This window comes from Neoarius graeffei, chromosome 11 (assembly GCF_027579695.1).
Source record: "Neoarius graeffei isolate fNeoGra1 chromosome 11, fNeoGra1.pri, whole genome shotgun sequence".
Classification (NCBI taxonomy): domain Eukaryota; kingdom Metazoa; phylum Chordata; class Actinopteri; order Siluriformes; family Ariidae; genus Neoarius; species Neoarius graeffei.
In genome coordinates this window covers 66,986,571-67,007,289 of record NC_083579.1, presented here as the reverse complement: position 1 = coordinate 67,007,289, position 20,719 = coordinate 66,986,571, and the positions used below count along the sequence as shown (strand labels likewise).

At 41.4% G+C, this 20,719-nt stretch overlaps 1 protein-coding gene across 3 annotated transcripts; it reads right to left on the bottom strand.

Annotated features, from left to right (window-relative positions):
* Window positions 1-357: 357 nt before the first annotated feature.
* On the bottom strand, window positions 358-20,719 carry atxn3 (ataxin 3). Of its 3 annotated transcripts, none has more exons than XM_060934623.1 (11): window positions 20,642-20,719; window positions 19,919-20,083; window positions 19,791-19,835; window positions 16,944-17,029; window positions 16,777-16,843; window positions 15,660-15,747; window positions 15,431-15,563; window positions 11,631-11,794; window positions 6,362-6,506; window positions 6,208-6,263; window positions 358-1,342 (listed from the first exon to the last, which is right to left on the bottom strand). In XM_060934623.1, exons 1-11 carry the CDS (start codon window positions 20,663-20,665, stop codon window positions 1,305-1,307), a joined length of 1,011 nt encoding a protein of 336 aa, XP_060790606.1. In that variant the 5' UTR covers window positions 20,666-20,719; the 3' UTR covers window positions 358-1,304. The 3 variants fall into 3 exon arrangements, with proteins under 3 accessions (XP_060790606.1, XP_060790607.1, XP_060790608.1); XM_060934624.1 differs by having other exon boundaries at window positions 15,431-15,539; XM_060934625.1 differs by having other exon boundaries at window positions 19,919-20,099; window positions 20,642-20,687.

Genomic DNA, 20,719 nt, shown 5'->3' with positions numbered 1-20,719 from the left:
CCAAAGACATGCAGGTTAGGTTAACTGGTGGCTCTAAATTGACCGTAGGTGTGAATGTGAGTGTGAATGGTTGTCTGTGTCTATGTGTCAGCCCTGTGATGACCTGGCAACTTGTCCAGGGTGTACCCCGCCTTTCGCCCGTAGTCAGCTGGGATAGGCTCCTGCTTGCCTGCGACCCTGTAGAACAGGATAAAGCGGCTACAGATAATGAGATGAGATGAAAACATTATGCCATAACATACTGGATGGCCCAATACATCGTGTACTTATATTGCAGTGATTAATGCAAGTTATCCTTTAACAGGTGTGCTCTCTAAGGGAGCTTGGTGCATACACAAACACACAAGCAAACACACAAGACTGACAAAAGGCTGTTGAGGAATGAACAGCAGTATCTGTTACATTACTGAGAATTGCATGTCCATACAGTACACACACCGTCCCTTCCTGTAGACACGAAGCATTATTTTTGGAAGGCCATAGTTCAACTTCAGGTGTATACATAATCTGACTTGTTAACTCTTTCATAAAAGTTCAGACATAGTTTAAAAAGCTCAAACTATACCTTTCACTGAACCCAAAACAATGAAATGTGCATTACTGAGAAAAGAGCTTCAACTCCTCTTGAACACGATCAAAAACATAAGACAGGTAGTTCGTCAGCATTTATACAGAAAAGGTCCCTTAAGTTATGCCTGGCGCCCCCCCCCCGAAAAAGCTGCTAAGACCAGATGTGGTCCAGCCAGTAAATACAAACAAGTCTAGTGGTCCAGCGTAGCTCCCGCACCCTAAAGAAAGGCTTTAGTTTCCTACCCATTTCCCCCCAGGTTCATGTTATACCTTTTCATTCACCAGATTAATCCAGTGGCCACACCTGCTCCTCCATGAGTCTGAAGAACTATGATGGATCAGTGTTATGGGAGTTCTAATACAAATAATATTTGAGTTATATTAAATTATATTACTACATTTAGAGATGCTGTGATAAAAATGCTATACCATACTTAAGCATGAAAGAACTATACTGGGCTGCTCAGCCCCCCAAATCATAATTGTAAAGTAACAGCTGGAAAGAAATGGGCTTATTTTCCACATGTGAAAATTCGTTCTGTCCATGTGATACTCTCAATGAGTGGACCCACAGAGCAGTGTGTTAACTGTGAATGGCCATCTGCTCCTTCTTGTCATTCACAATCTGAAGCCGTTCATAGAGGAAAGAGGCTGCGCTTTAAAACAGATGGACGGGCAGCTAGTAGTTGGTTGAGAGCGCACGCTCTGGAAATAGATCCCCATAGCCACTGTGTTCACTGGCTGCGCTTACTACCAGTGTCCTGTTCTCCACCTGAGGATGTAAATGCAAAGGAAAAAAAAAAAAAATTACAGCAATTGTTATTGTACATTCAAAAACAAGAACTGGTTTAAAGGAACAGTCCACCGTACTTCCATAATGAAATATGTTCTTATCTGAATTGAGACGAGCTGCTCCGTACCTCTCCGAGCTTTGTGCGACCTCCCAGTCAGTCAGATGCGCTGTCACTCCTGTTAGCAATGTAGCTAGGCTCAGTATGGCTAATGGTATTTTTTGGGGCTGTAGTTAGATGCGACCAAATTCTTCCGCGTTTTTCCTGTTTACATAGGTTTATATGACCAGTGATATGAAACAAGTTCAGTTACACAAATTGAAACGTAGCGATTTTCTATGCTGTGGAAAGTCCGCACTATAATGACAGGCGTACTAACACCTTCTGCGCGCTTCGGCAGCGCATTGATATCTGAGCTCCGTATCAATGCGCTGCCAAAGCATTGCTAACAGGAGTGACAGCGCGTCTGACTGACTGGGAGGTTGCGCAAAGCTCGGACAGGTACGGAGCAGCTCGTCTCAATTCAGATAAGAGCATATTTCATTATGGAAGTACGGTGGACTGTTCCTTTAAACAGGTGCTAATGTGCCTTGGGATTCTAGTTCATTTTCCACCAAGATGAGGAATGGCTAGAGTGCTACAGGATCTTTACAGTGTGAAACAACAGAACTGTTAAACACACAATGGAGGAAGGATTGACATTGTTCCTTAGGCCCTGTCCACACGGCAACAGATTCAGGTGAATCTGATAAAATTGTTTATCGTTTCGGCCTGGCGTCCACACGGCACCGGCGTTTTGGGTGCCCCAAAACGAAATCTTTTGAGAACGGGTTCCAGAGTGAAAAAATCTGGCAACGGAGCCGTTGCGAAGTCGTCTGGATGAGTAGAACAGATTTGTTTACGATGACGTCACAACCACATGTGCTTCACGCCGGGTAGAAATGTAACGAACTCGATGCGAGTTGTCAACAAATCCTATAACTTGGTTCATGAAACGCGCTTACAAAATATTTTCACTGTGAATATTTATTGTGTAATGGTGCAAAGAGAGAGAGAGAGAGAGAGAGAGAGAGAGAGAGAGAGAGAGAGAGAGAGAGAGAATAACCCTTAGGGCAGAGTCAATCCCGCCAGCAAAAATAGGGGGAAAAAAAAAAAAAAAAAGGAGCGATCTCACCTCTTCAGATGTTTATTCCGGACCATTAAAGAATTCTGGAGGATATCAGAATGTTGGCGTACCGGCTTCCATCTACCCCCATTCATTCCTCTTTCCGCGTCTCCATTCAGAAAACGAGCACGTGATTTAAAGGGACTATATCCATAGGATAGAGAGTGAGAAAGTGTGTGCGTGTGACAGTGACAGTCACTGTGCGCATGTGCAGTTATACGCATGCGTTTACTTCTATTGTTCTGGTGTCTCCGATGGGACCGTCTTACAGCACACGTAGTGGTGTGGCATGTGTATTGCATCGTTTTCAGCAAGCGTTGCGTTGCCATATGAACCTGATATTTTGCTGATCCGTTGCCCATGTGGACGCGATATTTAAAAAAAAAAAAAAATCTCGTTGCCGTTGTCGTGTGGATGTAGCCTTAGTCTGATGTAGGTGCATTCAGTCCGTCTCTTTAAGAAACTACATTTCCCATCAGCCAACTTCCGTGTTGACCTGCATCATGCGGGGGCGGGATCACCAACGTCACATCCTACATGAAGGCATAAGAAACCCGGGAACTCCTAGCTCCGCCTCTTTTGGCGCCGTGATTCAACAAGGACACAAGGAGGAATCGCTCGCTCCGCGAGCAAACCCAAAAAGACGTCTTTTCTTTTCTTTCTTGCAAGAATCAGAGTTTCACGCTTTTCTTTGTTTACCTTTGGCCACGGTAGACTCTAAGATCGCGCGATTTCAAACTCAGCTTGAGTTTACAACCGGTTTTTCATTTGTTCCTTATAAATACGTACTACTGCAGACCAGGCAGTTATTTTAAAGTTAAGAAGTGATTGAATCCTTTTTAACTCAAAAGCTGTGCACAGTATTTAATCAGAGACTTTCTTTTCATCACGAGCGACCGTCGTCGGATCAAGAAGTTCTCTGCTCCACGGAATCGCCTCACGGAAGCCTCACGTGTTCCACAGCGGCGAAACTCCAAGTCTCGGAACATCTCTTCATAATCTTGCTAGAGGCAAGATACTAAGTAAGACTGGCAAATTTTGGGCAAAACCTAGTCTTAAGAATTAGCTTTTATTTGAAGTAGTGTGAATTTAAACTCACGTTTAATTGTTACACTATAGACACGCAGCGTGTTGAATTGATTTATTTTGTTTTAATCTCTCAATTGTTTAATAGATAGGCTGTGCATGCTTCTCTCTATCCCTTACTAACATTTTGATTTCCTTATTACACATTTTGATTGTATCAAGATTTCAGTGAATTTGGTAAATGTTATAAAGCTAGTGGATTAGCTGCTACGGCTAATTCTTCTATCTTATTAGCATCCAGAGATAATTGTATTGTCTCAAGGCCTCCACCACGTGGAGTTAGCTACACAGAGCTAATCTAGGCCTACACAAACACATGGCCTCTCACAAACACACCTTTAGCTAGCAACCAGAGCTAAATCCTTTGTTCTCAAACCCCACGTGGTGACACACCCTCCTTAGCTAGCATTCCTTTGTCTTAGCTTAGCCACACGAGGTTAATCTAAGCACACAGAAACACACGTGGAGTTAGCTACAAGAGCTAACCCTTTTGTAGGCCACACCCAAGGCCTCTCTCTCTCGCACACAAACATATCTTAGTTAGCTACACAAAGCTAATTCTTTTGTCTTAGCAACCAAAGCTAATGCTTTTGTGTAGGCCACACCCACACAAGGCCTCTCATACACCCACACACACCTCACCGTTTGTATATATTTCAATCTGCTATTATCCATTTTTATCTTTGTTATAATAAATTCATTTATTATTGAAACTGTGTGTTTTATTTGTGTTCCAATGTTTATGAAGTCACACAATCTCCCAAAGAATTCAAAAAGGTGCATATAATTTATGTAATATGATAAGTGATCATAATTTGGAATACACCATAATTTAGCTGTTTGGTAATTTATTATTAAGCACCAAAATTAATGGTATTAATTAATGAGACTGATTCCATGAGTGATTTAATGATAATATGAGACTGATTCAATTTAAATAATTCAAATGAGACTGATTCAATTTAATTATTAACCTTCAGATTTAATGAGACTGATTTAATGAGATTGATCACTCAATTACCCAAATGCACCTACACTGACCATCATTTGGTTAACTATTTTACCCTGGCCAGGAGGAAGAAGAAAAAAAAAACAAAAACAACAAAAACACCCATTGACAAGGTCTCACTTGGTGTACACAGTTTTTACATATTTCAACTGGATGAGAAACCAGTGCCATGACAAATGTGTTTCTTGGAGAGAAAAAACAACCCAAGATCAACTGTGAGCTACTGCTCACTTACGTATCGCCCCCGCTCTCACTTATATCAGAATGCAAGCAATCGAAGGAAGAGGACACTTATTATGAATGTTGACTTCAACAAATAATTAACCCTGAAACAAGTAAGGAAAGAGCAGTGTCTCTCCCCCCAGGGGTTTCAAATAGCATCCTGGTAAACTGTCATTTTGAAATAGCATCAAAATCCACCCTATATGTTTCGCAAAAACGTTCAACCGGTAAACAGGAAGTCGATGTGCGACAGACCTGAAAACGGTATACACGGTATAGAACCCCAAGCTGAAGCTCGATACCAAATATTAAGCAGTTGTGATTTGTAGTTGCTGAGAAAAATGATATGAAACCTTTGTAAATCCACGCTATAGGTTTCGTAAATACATTCAGTCGGTAAACTGGAAGTCAATGTGCAACAGACCTGAAAACGGTATACATCGTATAGAACCCTAAGCTGAAGTTTGTGATTATAAATGTTATTAAAGACCTCTGAAAATCAACACATCATACGTTGGTCTGTGTTTGTGCAATAACAATTATTGTGTGAAGTTTGAGAAATTACTATATTTGTGCAGGATAATTAGTAAAATAGCACAATGCTGCTTTTAAAAAGCACAAACACAGATGTATTTAATTCAGTGGTTGCCTACGTATTTGGTGTTGCATGTTGTCTGATGTGGGCGGCACGGTGGTGTAGTGGTTAGCGCTGTCGCCTCACAGCAAGAAGGTCCTGGGTTCGAGCCCCATGGCCGGCGAGGGCCTTTCTGTGTGGAGTTTGCATGTTCTCCCCGTGTCCGCGTGGGTTTCCTCCGGGTGCTCCGGTTTCCCCCACAGTCCAAAGACATGCAGGTTAGGTTAACTGGTGACTCTAAATTGACCGTAGGTGTGAATGGTTGTCTGTGTCTATGTGTCAGCCCTGTGATGACCTGGCGACTTGTCCAGGGTGTACCCCGCCTTTCGCCCGTAGTCAGCTGGGATAGGCTCCAGCTTGCCTGCGACCCTGTAGAAGGATAAAGCGGCTAGAGATAATGAGATGAGATGAGATGTTGTCTGACGTGGTACATGTGAATAATCACTCCAGCACCATTAGTTCCTACTGGTACCAATCTTGAGCAGTTACCAAAAAACCCCACCAACGAGAACCTTTGTTACTGGATGGTTCTGTTACTCTGTCTAACCTAAAAATTTGCACATTTTTGTCTTTTAATTTAGCAGCCAGTACATGCTACAAAGTATATGGCCTCTCATACTGGAAATACTGATCATGAAATCTAATCAAAATCATGTTTTTTCTCCCCTGCCCCCCATTTCTATGGCTCTATAAAAAAAAAAAATAATCAAAATTTGCCAAAAGTCCTTACCAGCTGTTTTTGTGCCCTGTTGTGGAGAGGTGGATTGAGATTGTTGCTGGGACTGCCTACATGGTAGAGCAAAACACAGGAAACCACTAAATTCTAACACACAACGTGCCTATGCATTAGGATTATTGCACGGGTATTTCCAGAATTTTCTTGCCTGTCAAAATAGGCTTGTCTTCTCCTGCGGAGCTCCTCTGCTGTTAGGCTTTCTGTCTGGCCACCTGTAGTGCTTTCTGTGGAACCTGGAGCTACTGCAGCACTTTCCTCTTTGGGAACTATAGGGTTACTGCTCCCGGAAGCTCCTGCAGGACAGAGGAAAGGTCCATGTGAGTATGGCAAAAGCACAAAATTCTAATATTACTTCCATATGGATGGTCAAGGCACATTTTCCAACATGTCCGTATGCAGAGCTAGACTACTAGACTTTGCTAGAGTGTATTGACAAATGTGGCTAAAAACTTACTTTTATATGACTGAGACTGTAAACAGGTCAACCATATTTATTCACCTTATAGTTTAAAATGAACAAAAAACAACCCTCAATTATTAATTATTAATATTGCCATCTCTACATGTTTTAAACTCTTTACTTTTACAGTCTCTCCATGTTTTAAATTTTACTTAACTTTTATTCTATTTTATTCTGCTGGTTTTTTTTTTTAAATTGAACTTTTATCTCATTTTATTTCTACTATTAATTTTCTTCCCCATTTATTTTATGTAATTTTATTTTCTATTTCTACTGTTTTGCTTTTACTTCTGTAAAGCACATTGAACTGCCACTGTGTATGAAATGTGCTATATAAATAAACTTGCCTTGCCTCAAATTACTTTTAAGGAAGTGTTGCTGTACACCTTGCATCAATTCATTGCATGGATTAAAGCAAAAAAAAAAAATTATTTGACTGAAAATTTACCGGGGGGGGTTATGGGTGGATTTCGATGAAATTTTGAGAATGGTTAACTTAGAACTGATAACTTTATTATCAATTAATTAATGGACTAATATATTCAATTTACTGCACTCTCTTTCCATTGCTTCCGTATATTATTTTTTTGTGGCAAACCACACAAATGCAAGCGCCTGGAATGTTTAGTTTTTTGCACCATGAACTAAATGGCTTTCCGTTTTCACCTATTTCGTACAGCCAAGCCCACCTCCACTTGTTTTTTACACCTTTATCGATGGCAGACACATCAGTGCCTTCTTTCATGTAAAGCACATCCATGCTGCCGAAACCAAAAGCAGAATGACATGCTCCTCTGTGCTCGACGTCAATATAGAAAAAAGTTTGGATCTTCGCTTAAATTAAAATTTGACCTTACTTTGTGTTGAATACGACTTCAAAAACAATTCAAGATTTTATTAAGAGAAATATTGTGGCCAACACGAGTGTTAAGTTACCTAAAAGATCCCGTGAAGTTGGCTGCTATCTACTTTGCGTTCGTTCTCATTTTCCTCCATCATTTCATAGGCCAGAAACAGATGTTTTGACGTAATTTAACTTAGTAGGCTATGATTATTATTTAACCGTAGTCTTCTAGACATTTTGACTGTTTGGGGCATTGAACGCTGGTGTATGATTTTCAGGGAATAAAGTTTAGCGCATGTCGGAACATCATTGCGCTCGCAGCCTCCAACTCCTCAAACGTCCTTTAAATTGCGATATAACGTAGGCTATAAGGCACGGTTCTAACATACCTTACACATTGGCCTAACAAAAATAATAATTGTTGGGGCGTCTGCTGATTTGTTAGCTATAAATTTAGGTCTAATTACTTCTGACAGTCTGCAAGCAAGGCGGCACGGTGGTGTAGTGGTTAGCGCTGTCGCCTCACAGCAAGAAGGTCCTGGGTTCGAGCCCCGGGGCCGGCGAGGGCCTTTCTGTGTGGAGTTTGCATGTTCTCCCCGTGTCCGCGTGGGTTTCCTCCGGGTGCTCCGGTTTCCCCCCACAGTCCAAAGACATGCAGGTTAGGTTAACTGGTGACTCTAAATTGACCGTAGGTGTGAATGTGAGTGTGAATGGTTGTCTGTGTCTATGTGTCAGCCCTGTGATGACCTGGTGACTTGTCCAGGGTGTACCCCGCCTTTCGTCCGTAGTCAGCTGGGATAGGCTCCAGCTTGCCTGCGACCCTGTAGAAAAGGATAAAGCGGCTACAGATAATGAGATGAGATGAGTCTGCAAGCATTGCACCGTTGGGTCTTCAAGTCTGGCTGAAGCAGAGGAGCGGGCTTTCCGGGGTTTGTTTATTTATTTATTTATTTATTTTAACATGCTCTATTTCTATATGTCCAGGTTTGAACCAAGTCATTTTGGCAAGATTTAATTTAATACAAAACAGAAATGGTCAGACACAAGCACGCCAAGCACATGGGAATGTACACTGTGTTCCAAATTATATTTTCTCAGATTTTCCTAAATTATCTATATTAATGGCAGTCTTCATGATTTTCCAGTCATCAACCATTAGAGTACAATTCAAATGTTTTTGAACGAACCTCCCACTGATAACAGTAAATTTTTAAGAAATAAAAAAACACAAATGCACCCAAAATGCATGTTCCAAATTATTACGCACAATTGAGTTTCCAAATATTTTATTGTCATAAAGAACAAAAAAATGGTCATGTGTGAAATTAGAAACATTAGCAGGTCATGACTAACTGAAATGTAACTGAAATCAAACACTATTTAAATCAAAACATTATCACAAGTGAAGTCACATCTGAACATAGGACCCCTTGTTGAAAAGGACCTTCTCAAGTCTTCCATCCATTGAATTTGTCAGTTTTTGGATAGTATCTGCTGGAACTGCCTTGCATGAGGACAGAATAGCCTCCCAGAGCTGTTGTTGAGATGTGAACTGCCTCCCACCATCATAAACACTTCTCTTGATGATGCTCCAAAGGTTCTCAATAGGGTTGAGGTCAGGGGAGGATGGGGGCCACACCATAAGTTTGCCTCCTTTGATGCCCATTGCAGCCAGAGATGCAGATGTATTCTTTGCAGCATGACATGGTGCATTGTCATGCATGAAAATGATCTTGTTTCGAAAAGCACGATTCTTCCTTTTGAATCATGGCAGGAAGTGTTCTTTGAGGAACTCCACATACGTTATGGATGTCATCTTCACACCGTCAGGGATCCTAAAAGGGCCGACAATCTCTCTCCCCATGATTCCAGCCCAAAACATCACTCCACCACCTCCTTGTTGGTGCTGTAGCCTTGTTTGCATGGGGTGGCCATCAACCAACCATCCACCACTCCATCCATCTGGACCATCGAGGGTTGCACGACATTCATCGGTGAACAGAACAGTTTTGAAGTCAGTCTTCATGTATTGCCTGGCCCACCGGAGCCGTTTCTGCTTGTGTCCAATGGATAGGGGAGGTCGAAACGATGGCTTACGCACCGCTGCAAACCCCTGGAGGACCCTGCATCTTCTTGTTCGGGGCACGTTGGAGGCACCAGCAGCTTCAAAAACTTGTCTGCTGCTATGACAGGGCATTTTTACAGCTGCTCTTTTGATCCAACATATTTGCCTGTAGGAAAGAGTCCTGGATTTTCCATTATCAGCACGCACACATGTGTGCTCTGAATCAGCTACATACTTCTTGATAGTGCGATGATCACGATGAAGTCTCTTGGCAATTTTGATTGTTGCCATGCCTTGACCCAAACATTCAACTATTTGTTGCTTTTCAGCAGCCGACAGGTCCTTTTTCTTGCCCATTTTGGTTGAAAATGGTAGCCTGCTTAATAATGTGGGACAACCTTCTTTAGTAGTTTCCTCTTTAATTGGACTCACCTGCCAAACTAATTAGCACAGGTGTCTTCAATTGGTTTCAGTGATATACAGAGCCCTGATACGCATTACCATTCATGAGTTTAACTGACAAACAAAAAATCTCTTACCTTACCACTCTTAAACATTTGTTGCATAATAATTTGGAACACAGTGTATTTTGCCAATTTTGACAGCGCATGTTTTTTTAATGCCGCACCGTAGACAGCGAACGTTTAAACATGATCAAACATAGGAAATGAACGACACAAAGCATGGCTGAAAAACAAAAAAGTGAAATAAACCCTGCTGATAGTTGATGGTGTTGCAACACATCAGTGTTATAACCCAATCTCTACCCAACCACCCGTCATTTTAATTCTCCTCGGATCAGCGCCGACCTCACATTTGGCCTTGGGAGAGTTCAGTTGACGGAAATCCGTCACCCGACGGAAAACTTTAATCCATGTCATTGTGTTACAGTGTTCAAATTTCCTGCTGGGACAGACGTACTGTATGTACACACTGATATGCAGATCACCAAATCAACCTTCAAATTTAAAAAAAGCTTACTGTTAGCCAAGTCGAAGATATTAAACACTTTGCACATTACGGGGGGAATATCAGAGGCTGAGAATCATGCACTGACGACTTGACAAAATGGTCGCTCATTGCTCAAGATATCGAAAAGCTCTTGAATTGTTGGTTTTTAATGTGATAATGTAAACTGGTACAAGCCTTCACTAACAACACTGTAGATTCAAATGCTCTGCACAGAATTTGACACAGCTCTTCCCTCAGACAGTTACACCCCAAACCTTGGTGATTACATCCATGCATCCAGTACGCTCATCCAAACTCTGGTAAAGTTTCAAAAGTGTTTTTGACTTGTGTGTCTGCCTCAGAGAGGCCACATCCACTGCTGCTGAAGTTTAATGATCATCGACAAAAGTCCACATTTTGATCATTATTAAAGCCAAAACAAACAGATATGACTCAACAAAGCCTTGAAATTGAGACACAGTGAATGTCACTATGCTGAGTGTTGTTAAAAGCTCAGGAATATTACAAAAATATCTGTGAAGGACTTATTTTTAGAAGTCTAAACATGTTATCAACACTACAAAGACAAAAATATAATTGATTAAAAAGGCAAAAGTATGTGTATGTACTGTGTGGATACAGAAAGGAGTACGCATGTCTCATTCTCATCTCATTATCTGTAGCCGCTTTATCCTGTTCTACAGGGTCGCAGGCAAGCTGGAGCCTATCCCAGCTGACTACGGGCGAAAGGTGGGGTACACCCTGGACAAGTCGCCAGGTCATCACAGGGCTGACACATAGACACAGACAACCATTCACACTCACATTCACACCTACGGTCAATTTAGAGTCACCAGTTAACCTAACCTGCATGTCTTTGGACTGTGGGGGAAACCGGAGCACCCGGAGGAAACCCACGCGGACACGGGGAGAACATGCAAACTCCGCACAGAAAGGCCCTCGCCGGCCACGGGGCTCGAACCCGGACCTTCTTGCTGTGAGGCGACAGCGCTAACCACTACACCACCGTGCCGCCCCGAGTACGCATGTGCTATTTTAAATATTGAATAGTACAAAAGTTACAAGTGCTCCCTTACCCTGCATACTGAGCTGTATGGCTCTGCGCAGATCAGCCTCCTCATCCTCCACTTCTATGTCCTGTCTGCTAAGAGCCAATGCTTTTCTCAGCTCTTCATCATCCTCATCTACGACACGCTGTTCCATACCATGTTGTGTCTCCACTGCATGCTGAACAGTGGGCCTGAAGAATTAGAAATTGCTCACTTAAACTAAAGTACATCAACAATCTCAGGTTTCCATTCAGTGATCAAAGCATGTGCAGTGCAAAACCCTACCTTACAGTGGTGCTTGAAAGTTTGCGAACCCTTTAGAATTTTCTATATTTCTGCATAAATATGACCTAAAACAACATCAGATTTTCACACAAGTCCTAAAAGTAGATAAAGAGAACCAAGTTAAACAAATGAGACAAAAATATTATACTTGGTCATTTATTTATTGAGGAAAATGATCCAATATTACATATCTGCGAGTGGCAAAAGTATGTGAACCTTTGCTTTCAGTATCTGGTGTGACCCCCTTGTGCAGCAATAACTGCAACTAAACATTTCCGGTAACTGTTGATCAGTCCGGCACACCGGCTTGGAGGAATTTTAGCCCATTCCTCCGTACAGAACAGCTTCAACTCTGGGATGTTGGTGGGTTTCCTCACATGAACTGCTCGCTTCAGGTCCTTCCACAACATTTCGATTGGATTAAAGTCAGGACTTTGACTTTGGCCGTTCCAAAACATTAACTTTATTCTTCTTTAACCATTCTTTGATAGAACGACTTGTGTGCTTAGGGTCGTTGTCTTGCTGCATGACCCACCTTCTCTTGAGATTCAGTTCATGGACAGATGTCCTGACATTTTCCTTTAGAATTCGCTGGTATAATTCAGAATTCATTGTTCCATCAATGATGGCAAGCCGTCCTGGCCCAGATGCAGCAAAACAGGCCCAAACCATGATACTACCACCACCATGTTTCACAGATGGGATAAGGTTCTTATACTGGAATGCAGTGTTTTCCTTTCTCCAAACATAACGCTTCTCACTTAAACCAAAAAGTTCTATTTTGATCTCATCTGTCCACAAAGCATTTTTCCAATAGCCTTCTGGCTTGTCCACGTGATCTTTAGCAAGCTGCAGACGAGCAGCAATGTTCTTTTTGGAGAGCAGTGGCTTTCTCCTTGCAACCCTGCCATGCACACCATTGTTGTTCAGTGTTCTACTGATGGTGTTCTTATGAAAATTAACATTAGCCAATGTGAGAGAGGCCTTCAGTTGCTTAGAAGTTACCCTGGGGTCCTTTGTGACCTCGCCGACTATTACACGCCTTGCTCTTGGAGTGATCTTTGTTGGTCGACCACTCCTGGGGAAGGTAACAATGGTCTTGAATTTCCTCCATTTGTACACAATCTGTCTGACTGTGGATTGGTGGAGTCCAAACTCTTTAGAGATGGTTTTGTAACCTTTTCCAGCCTGATGAGCATCAACAACGCTTCTTCTGAAGTCCTCAGAAATCTCCTTTGTTCGTGCCATGATACACTTCCACAAACATGTGTTGTGAAGATCAGACTTTGATAGATCCCCGTTCTTTAAATAAAACAGGGTGCCCACTCACACCCGATTGTCATCCCATTGAATGAAAACACCTGACTCTAATTTCACCTTCAAATTAACTGCTAATCCTAGAGGTTCACATACTTTTGCCACTCACAGATATGTAAGATTGGATCATTTTCCTCAGTAAATAAATGACCAAGGATAATATTTTTGTCTCATTTATTTAACTGCATTCTCTTTATCTACTTTTAGGACTTGTGTGAAAATCTGTTGTTTTAGGTCATATTTATGCAGAAATATAGAAAATTATAAAGGGTTCACAGACTTTCAAGCACCACTGTATCCGATATACCACTCAATGCCAGCCAATATTATTTAATTGTAATACAGTCAGTAATATAATATGAGCTCAGCATATTAGTGAGCAATAAATCTTTCCTATCAACCTCCTGAATTGCCTTGCAGATAACAAGGTTCTGTCCAAACTGGAAAAGCCCCGAGAGTCAGCCTCAGCCCAAGCACTCGAAGCCACAATCCCAGAAACAAGCAACCGCTCCTCAGTAACAAGTAGGAGCTAAATATCTTTTCATCCATTACATATTCATTACATGGTACTTCTGGCTCATAAAGCTGTCTTTGAGCCATTAAGCCAGGCATATACTGTATATCTAACTGGATCCACTCATCCTTACATATAAACATAATGATGTTTTTCAGCCTTCATTAATGCATTTGCTAAACCTGTACTCACTAGACTGAAGCCTTACACAGTGATTTTATAAGATGTATATACATTTACACATAGCAAAGCTATATAATGGGGATTAAATGATTTTCAAAATAGTGACAACATTCTGAAACTAAGAACCATTTCAAAACATCTGTTGATGTCAGCAGAAGGGATGGTCAAGAGTTAATTTTGTGTTAAATCAAAATACAGGGTGTCCCCAAGAAAATGTACTCACTCAGGATCGTCTTCTTTTATTGAGGTATTTCACCTGACGTCACAGGGTCACGTGATGCCCCGGTGTCCGCCATTTTGGATGGCAAGCTAGCTAATGTCAACAACAGTAGCTAGTATGTTACTGTAGCAATGTTTACGTTCAGTCATTTGGATGACTGTTAAAACCTTTCAGTCTCAAGTTTTTCCTTTACTGGATTTACTAGTTTACTGAGCCAGCCAGCCCCGGAGCGCTCACTAGCCGGCCAGCCAGCCCCGGAGCGCTCGCTAGCCGGCCAGCCAGCCCCGGAGCGCTCGCTAGCCGGCCAGCCAGCCCCGGAGCGCTCGCTAGCCGGCCAGCCAGCCCCGGAGCGCGCTCAGTAAACTAGTAAATACAGTAAAGGAAAAACTTATAACGGGCCATGTCTCAACAGACTAAGAAGTTATTTCAATGACATTTAATAACATTTTGTTTATCCTGAGGACCGAAAGTAAATGAAAATGTGAACAAATCTTAGCTGTCAGTGAACAATCCTGGTGGAAGCAGGTAAACGTCGTTCTCTAAGCCTGCTAACCTCAATTTTTGCAAATACCTCTCCCTCTGCTCGCCCTGTAAATGCCCTACGTCGCTGGATAGTGAAGGTGCTTTCTGCATCTCGCTCCTTTTTCTTTTATGTTTTTCGCCTTCCTCGCATTCAAACTGATTCGAGCCGTGACGTCCAAAATGGCAGCATCACATGACTTGGTCACGTGAGTGAAATACCTCAATAGCGTGGATTAATGTTGGAATGTAACATTTCCAATGAACTCGCTTCAAAATGCGATGAGCGCTTGATTTTGGGATTCCTGTCTCACAAGCCATTTGTCGTACAGATTTCTGTGCGGATCGGTTGAGGGTTTCCAGCAACTGATTTTCCTTTGCTGGTCTTCCTGAACGCTCCTTATGGACGTCATGCACAGTTCCATCCAAGTATAATATTTTTGTCTCATTTGTTTAACTGGGTTCTCTTTATCTACTTTTAGGACTTGTGTGAAAATCTGATGTTTTAGCTCATATTTATGCAGAAATATAGAAAATTATAAAGGGCTCACAAACTTTCAAGCACCGCTGTACCTAACCACATCAACACCACAGTTTCAAAATCAACACTCAGACAAATGATACTATAAATGGAACATTTCCTTTTCTAAACCAATATAGGTTACAAAGAGATGTAAATCAATCGTTGATATTGCAGCCTGCTGCTATTCACTGAAAGTAAATCATCTGTACTAGGTGGGTTTCTGTCAAGAACTCAGTGTGGACAATGCCAGGCTTGTGACTTCCCACCTCTGCCCGCTTGTCTGCGCCTCATCCTCTCCTATGAGTTTTGGTCGATGCTGTTGTTCCACCCTCATTATCTGCAAAAGTTGGTCTGCTTCACATTCAGGCAAATTCCCTCGAATCACAAAAATGGAATAGCCTAAAGAAAGGAAACGATAATACACACGTACAGAGTATTTTCTTTAACCACAGTCATTGAACACCTTTCAACAGAGGAAATATAAAGTATGTTTACCTTCTTGCTGTAATTGTGCTAGGAAAAGTGCAAGGTAAGTATCTGATATCAGCTCTGGTCCCGTTAACAACGAGTTCAAATTAAACCACTGCAAAAAGCGTAAAAAACAGACAATACAGTAAAAAAGATCACTGCTTTGCAAAAACAGGTTGGATAAAGAATAAGATTTTGTTTTACAGTACCAGTCAAAAGTCTGAAGACCCCTACTTATTCATAGGTTTTTCTGTATTTTGACCATTTTCTACATTGTAGAACAACACTGAAGACATTAAAACTATGAAATAAACACATGGACCATGTATGGAATTATGTGGGAAACAAAGAAAAAGTGTGTACAAAAAAAAAAAGAAGTGTAGCCAGTGTTTACCTTGATGCTTCATACACTATTGGCATTATCTTAACCAGCTTCATGAGGTAGTCACCTGGAATGCTTTTCAATTAACAGGTGCCTCGTCAAAAGTTAATTAATGCAATTGCTTGCCTTCTTAATGAGTTTGAGATCAAAACAGTAAATAGTAAATAATAAAGATACAGTAAATAGCCCTATTCCACAACTGTAGTAATTCATATTCCATCAAGATCCACTCAACTAAGTAAAGAGAAATGACATCCATAATTATTTTAAGACATAAAGTGCCTTTTAATTTATAAAAATAATGAACAAGTGTGCTCTGAGAGCACAATATCCCCTGCTGGCAACTCTGCCATAACTCTGGTAAGGTGTGACTGAATTGAACGAAATTGCAATATGCCTATTATCGACATATAATAAAGGATCCTGTCAAGTTTCGTGAAATTCCTCCAAAAATCGTGAGAGGAGTTGATTTCAGAAGGCGAATGCCCTTCCCGGGACGGATGGACGGACAGACATCGCCACGACATAATCCCCCTTCGGGCCTTTCGGCCAGCGGGGGATAAAAAACACTGAATTAGAAGGCATGTCCAAACTTTGGACTGGTACTGTATATTCACCCAAATTTTGGAAGTCACATCAGTGACACCTTCGGGTACTGCACTTAAAACCAATGAACGTTTTTCCTCTATTTTTAGAATTTGATTGGAAAATTTGTCTTTGTGATTTGTCTTGATAAAATGTATTATTGTTCAGACATCATACCTGATGTCCCAGTTTTCGTACTGTAAACCAATGCTCTTTGTAGTTACATATAAAGGCTTTTTCATTTCTGAAACCACAGACGACAGTCTAGTTAATATGAATTATATTAATCACAGGAAGAATATTAGTAGAAGAAATGAGTCACGGAAGGGCGCAGGAAAACTTACATTGGGTCTATCATTAGTCGCTGGTACTCGCGGCTGTTGAAGAGGATCAACTCCAAACCCCAAACACTTAGAGCGTTACTTATCACCTGCCATGGTGACAGAATACCAAAGCAGTCAGTTTCCTGCAGTCCATTCCGATAGTAAACAGACTAAGCAGTCACATAATTTCAACATCAGAAAGTTTGTGGTTTCTTGTCATTATCAAAAGATTTTCATCTCGAGTCAGTTTCACTTGTCATCAGTTTCAACTGAGATATCATGATCCCACTTGGATCCAAGTGAGGGCAGTATTAAGCCTTCTTATCGGGCAAAAACCACATCACTTGAAATTTTAAAATATTTTTGGGATATTCAAAAATAATCTCACATATTTAACAATCCATCTATGGTGTTTATAAGTATTGGATTTCAGAATATGAATCATATCTCACACTAGAGCACACATTCATCATAGCACAAGACATATATACAGACTTCATTCATTCATGCAATCATCCAATCAGGCAAAGTGTGGCAGCAGTGCATAAAATCATGCACGAATCACTCTTTACAACCGTGGTGAGCTGAAAAGTATCTCAGAATGCACAGCATGACAAAACTTTGTTATAACAGCAGAAGACCACAGTGGGTTCCACTCCTGTCCGATACGAGCAATCTGAGGCTGCGGTGGATTCAGGTTTGCCTAAACCAAACAGACAAAGGCTGGAAAAGCATCATCTGATCTTTTTCCAGCCTTCACCTGTCCAGTGTCTTTTTCTTGGCTGAGTGGCTAGGCATGATTTTATGGATTGTACTGCAGCCACATGATTTGTTGATGGTATAACTGCATGCATGAGAGTCCAGGTGCTCCTGAAAAAAATGACAGTATACATACATAGAGATAGATATGCACACATACAGTACTGTGTAGAGGTCTTAGGCACATGCAAAGAGATCTCATCTCATTATCTCTAGCCGCTTTATCCTTCTACAGGGAAGCAGGCAAGCTGGAGCCTATCCCAGCTGACTACGGGCGAAAGGCGGGGTACACCCTGGACAAGTCGCCAGGTCATCACAGGGCTGACACATAGACACAGACAACCATTCACACTCACACCTACGGTCAATTTAGAGTCACCAGTTAACCTAACCTGCATGTCTTTGGACTGTGGGGGAAACCGGAGCACCCGGAGGAAACCCACGCGGACACGGGGAGAACATGCAAACTCCGCACAGAAAGGCCCTCGCCGGCCACGGGGCTCGAACCCAGGACCTTCTTGCTGTGAGGCGACAGCGCTAACCACTACACCACCGTGCCGCCCATGCAAAGAGATGCCGTAGAAAAATGATGTGTTCAAAAATAATGAAATTAAACGTTTAAAAAAAAAACTATAAAGAACAGTAAACGGTAATAAATGAAAAGTCAATATTTGGTGTGATGAAACTTTGCTTTAAAAAAAAAAAAGTCTGAGGGATAATTTGTGCAGTTTTATAAAGAAATGAGCTGACGGTTTTACTGAGCAGAACCAGCCACTGTTCTTTTGGACACTTTGACTGTCACGCTTGCTTCTTAATTTTGCAGCAAAACCCAGTAGCCCTCATAATGTTTTTGTCTGAAAAGTGATTAGATAATATGCTGCTTTTTCTACTGACATATAAACATTTTTTTGTCCTGTATCATTTAATTTTGTGCTGGAAAACTAACTGAGTCAATAATATTTTCGTCTTTAGTGTTCTGCCTGATGGTAGGTCCGCTCTGACGGCTTCAGCCATCAAAGTTTTTAGGGAAGAATTACAGTAGTGGTTTCCCATTGCCTTCTACTGGATTATTATAGAGGTTTTCTCCTCTCAACCATTCACTCACAGAATCAGAATCAGAATACTTTATTAATCCCCGGAGGGAAATTCAAATTTGCTACCAAGCTCCTGAATCAAAGCAGAAGTAAACATGTCTAAAAATAGAAGATAAAATCATCTGAAAAAAGAATAAAAAATAAATTTAAATAAAAGTTCAATAACTTACGTAAAAGCAAAATGAAGTGATTTTATATACAATAATTCCTATATACATATATTGCACCTGAGTTAAGGATACAACGCCTATGGACAACTTAGAGTAGCCAGTTAACATAACTGCATGTCTTTGAACTGTAGGGAAAACCGGAGCACCCCGAGGAAACCCACACACATACGAGAACATGCAAACTCCACAAAGAAAGGCCCCTGCTGGCCACTGGGCTCAAACCCAGAGCCTTCTTGCTGTGAGGCAACAGTACTAACTACTACACCACTGTGGCACTCACTCAATAATATAGAAATCCATCCATCCATTATCTCTAGTCGCTTTATCCTGTTCTACAGGGTCGCAGGCAAGCTGGAGCCTATCCCAGCTGACTATGAGCGAGAGGCGGGGTACACCCTGGACAAGTCTCCAGGTTATCGCAGGGCTAACACACACACAAACAACCATTCACACTCACGGTCAATTTAGAGCCACCAATTAGCCTAACCTGCATGTCTTTGGACTGTGGGGGAAACCGGCGCACCCGAAGGAAACCCACGCAGACACGGGGAGAACATGCAAACTCCACACAGAAAGGCCCTCGCCAGCCGCTGGGCTCAAACCCAGGACCTTCTTGCTGTGAGGCGACAGCGCTAACCACGACACCACCATGCCGCCTAATATAGAAATCATAAAAGCAAAATATGCAACAAGTTTGTATTAAAAGAAAATAGGGTGCCTCAGGTTCTCTCACAGCATTGTATATGGACAGACACACATATTCAAACAAACATGGACACACACACACTTTTTATGTATTAGTGACTTGACATGAAGCGATAATGATATACCAGAAAATTTCTCACTTGAATTGAAAAGAAGCCACTGTCGTCCATGTTTCCAGAAGGTTGCTTCAATGAACACAAGACAAATTAAGTTACTTTACAATCCAACAGCACTAAAGGACACCCACAGACAGATCAACTTTTAATACCTGTAGAAAAGTCCTGTACTCTTCACTCAGCAAACCACCTTCAGCCATCCTCATCCTCTCCTCTTCATCCAGCTGTTGTGCGATGGATGACAGATCAACAGGAGTGAAGTATTCTCCCTGCAGCAGGTTGTTCAAGCAGTGCTGAGCACACAGAGAGCCTTCTTGCTGTAAGAGAAGGACACTTTCATACAACACTTTATTAACACTGGATAAAGTAAAACTACACAGATAACCTTTAAGACAACTGACAGAAGAAAACAACAACAACCCAGAAATGTTAATTATCAACTAAGATCTTCACAACGGGGGGAAAATTACTGTAAAATGCTTCTCTTCTGAACTAGCTTGCCTAGCATTATCTGTAAAAGCTAGTTCCTGGAGCTAATATATCTAACCACTTAGCATACAAGAACTATTGAATCTCGTCTACGTCGCAGTTAAAAAAAAATAAAATAAAAGCAGAGTATAAAGACGTGTATGTAAACAATTAACAGAAGTAACGTCACTCTTACGAGACTGTTGTGTTTGCAATGTAGCCGTTAGCAAGCTAAGCTAACTAGCAAGTTATAAACCTAGCGAGCTGCAAACACAAACCTCCGAGACGCATATTTTTTATTCTTTTATTTTTTATAACACTCGGTTCTTTACAACTACACCGCGCAGTCAGGTGAAATTTGTGGACGTTGGTTTCATACAGCAAATAAAACAATGAACAGAACTCACTTTTTCGTGGAAGATAGCCTCCATGTTTGACTGGTCTGTGGAGAATCATAGCTACTGGCGACCTTTGACCTCCGCTGC

Bases quoted from the DNA above. Each gene is read 5' to 3' on its own strand.
- atxn3 (XM_060934623.1), bottom strand. From the start codon at position 20,665: ATGGAGGCTATCTTCCACGAAAAA. The intron at 20,084-20,641 runs GTGAGTTCTGTT...CTTCTCTTACAG, and splicing joins AGGCTATCTTCCACGAAAAA to CAAGAAGGCTCTCTGTGTGC. The intron at 15,564-15,659 runs GTAAACATACTT...TCCTTTCTTTAG, and splicing joins AGCACAATTACAGCAAGAAG to GCTATTCCATTTTTGTGATT.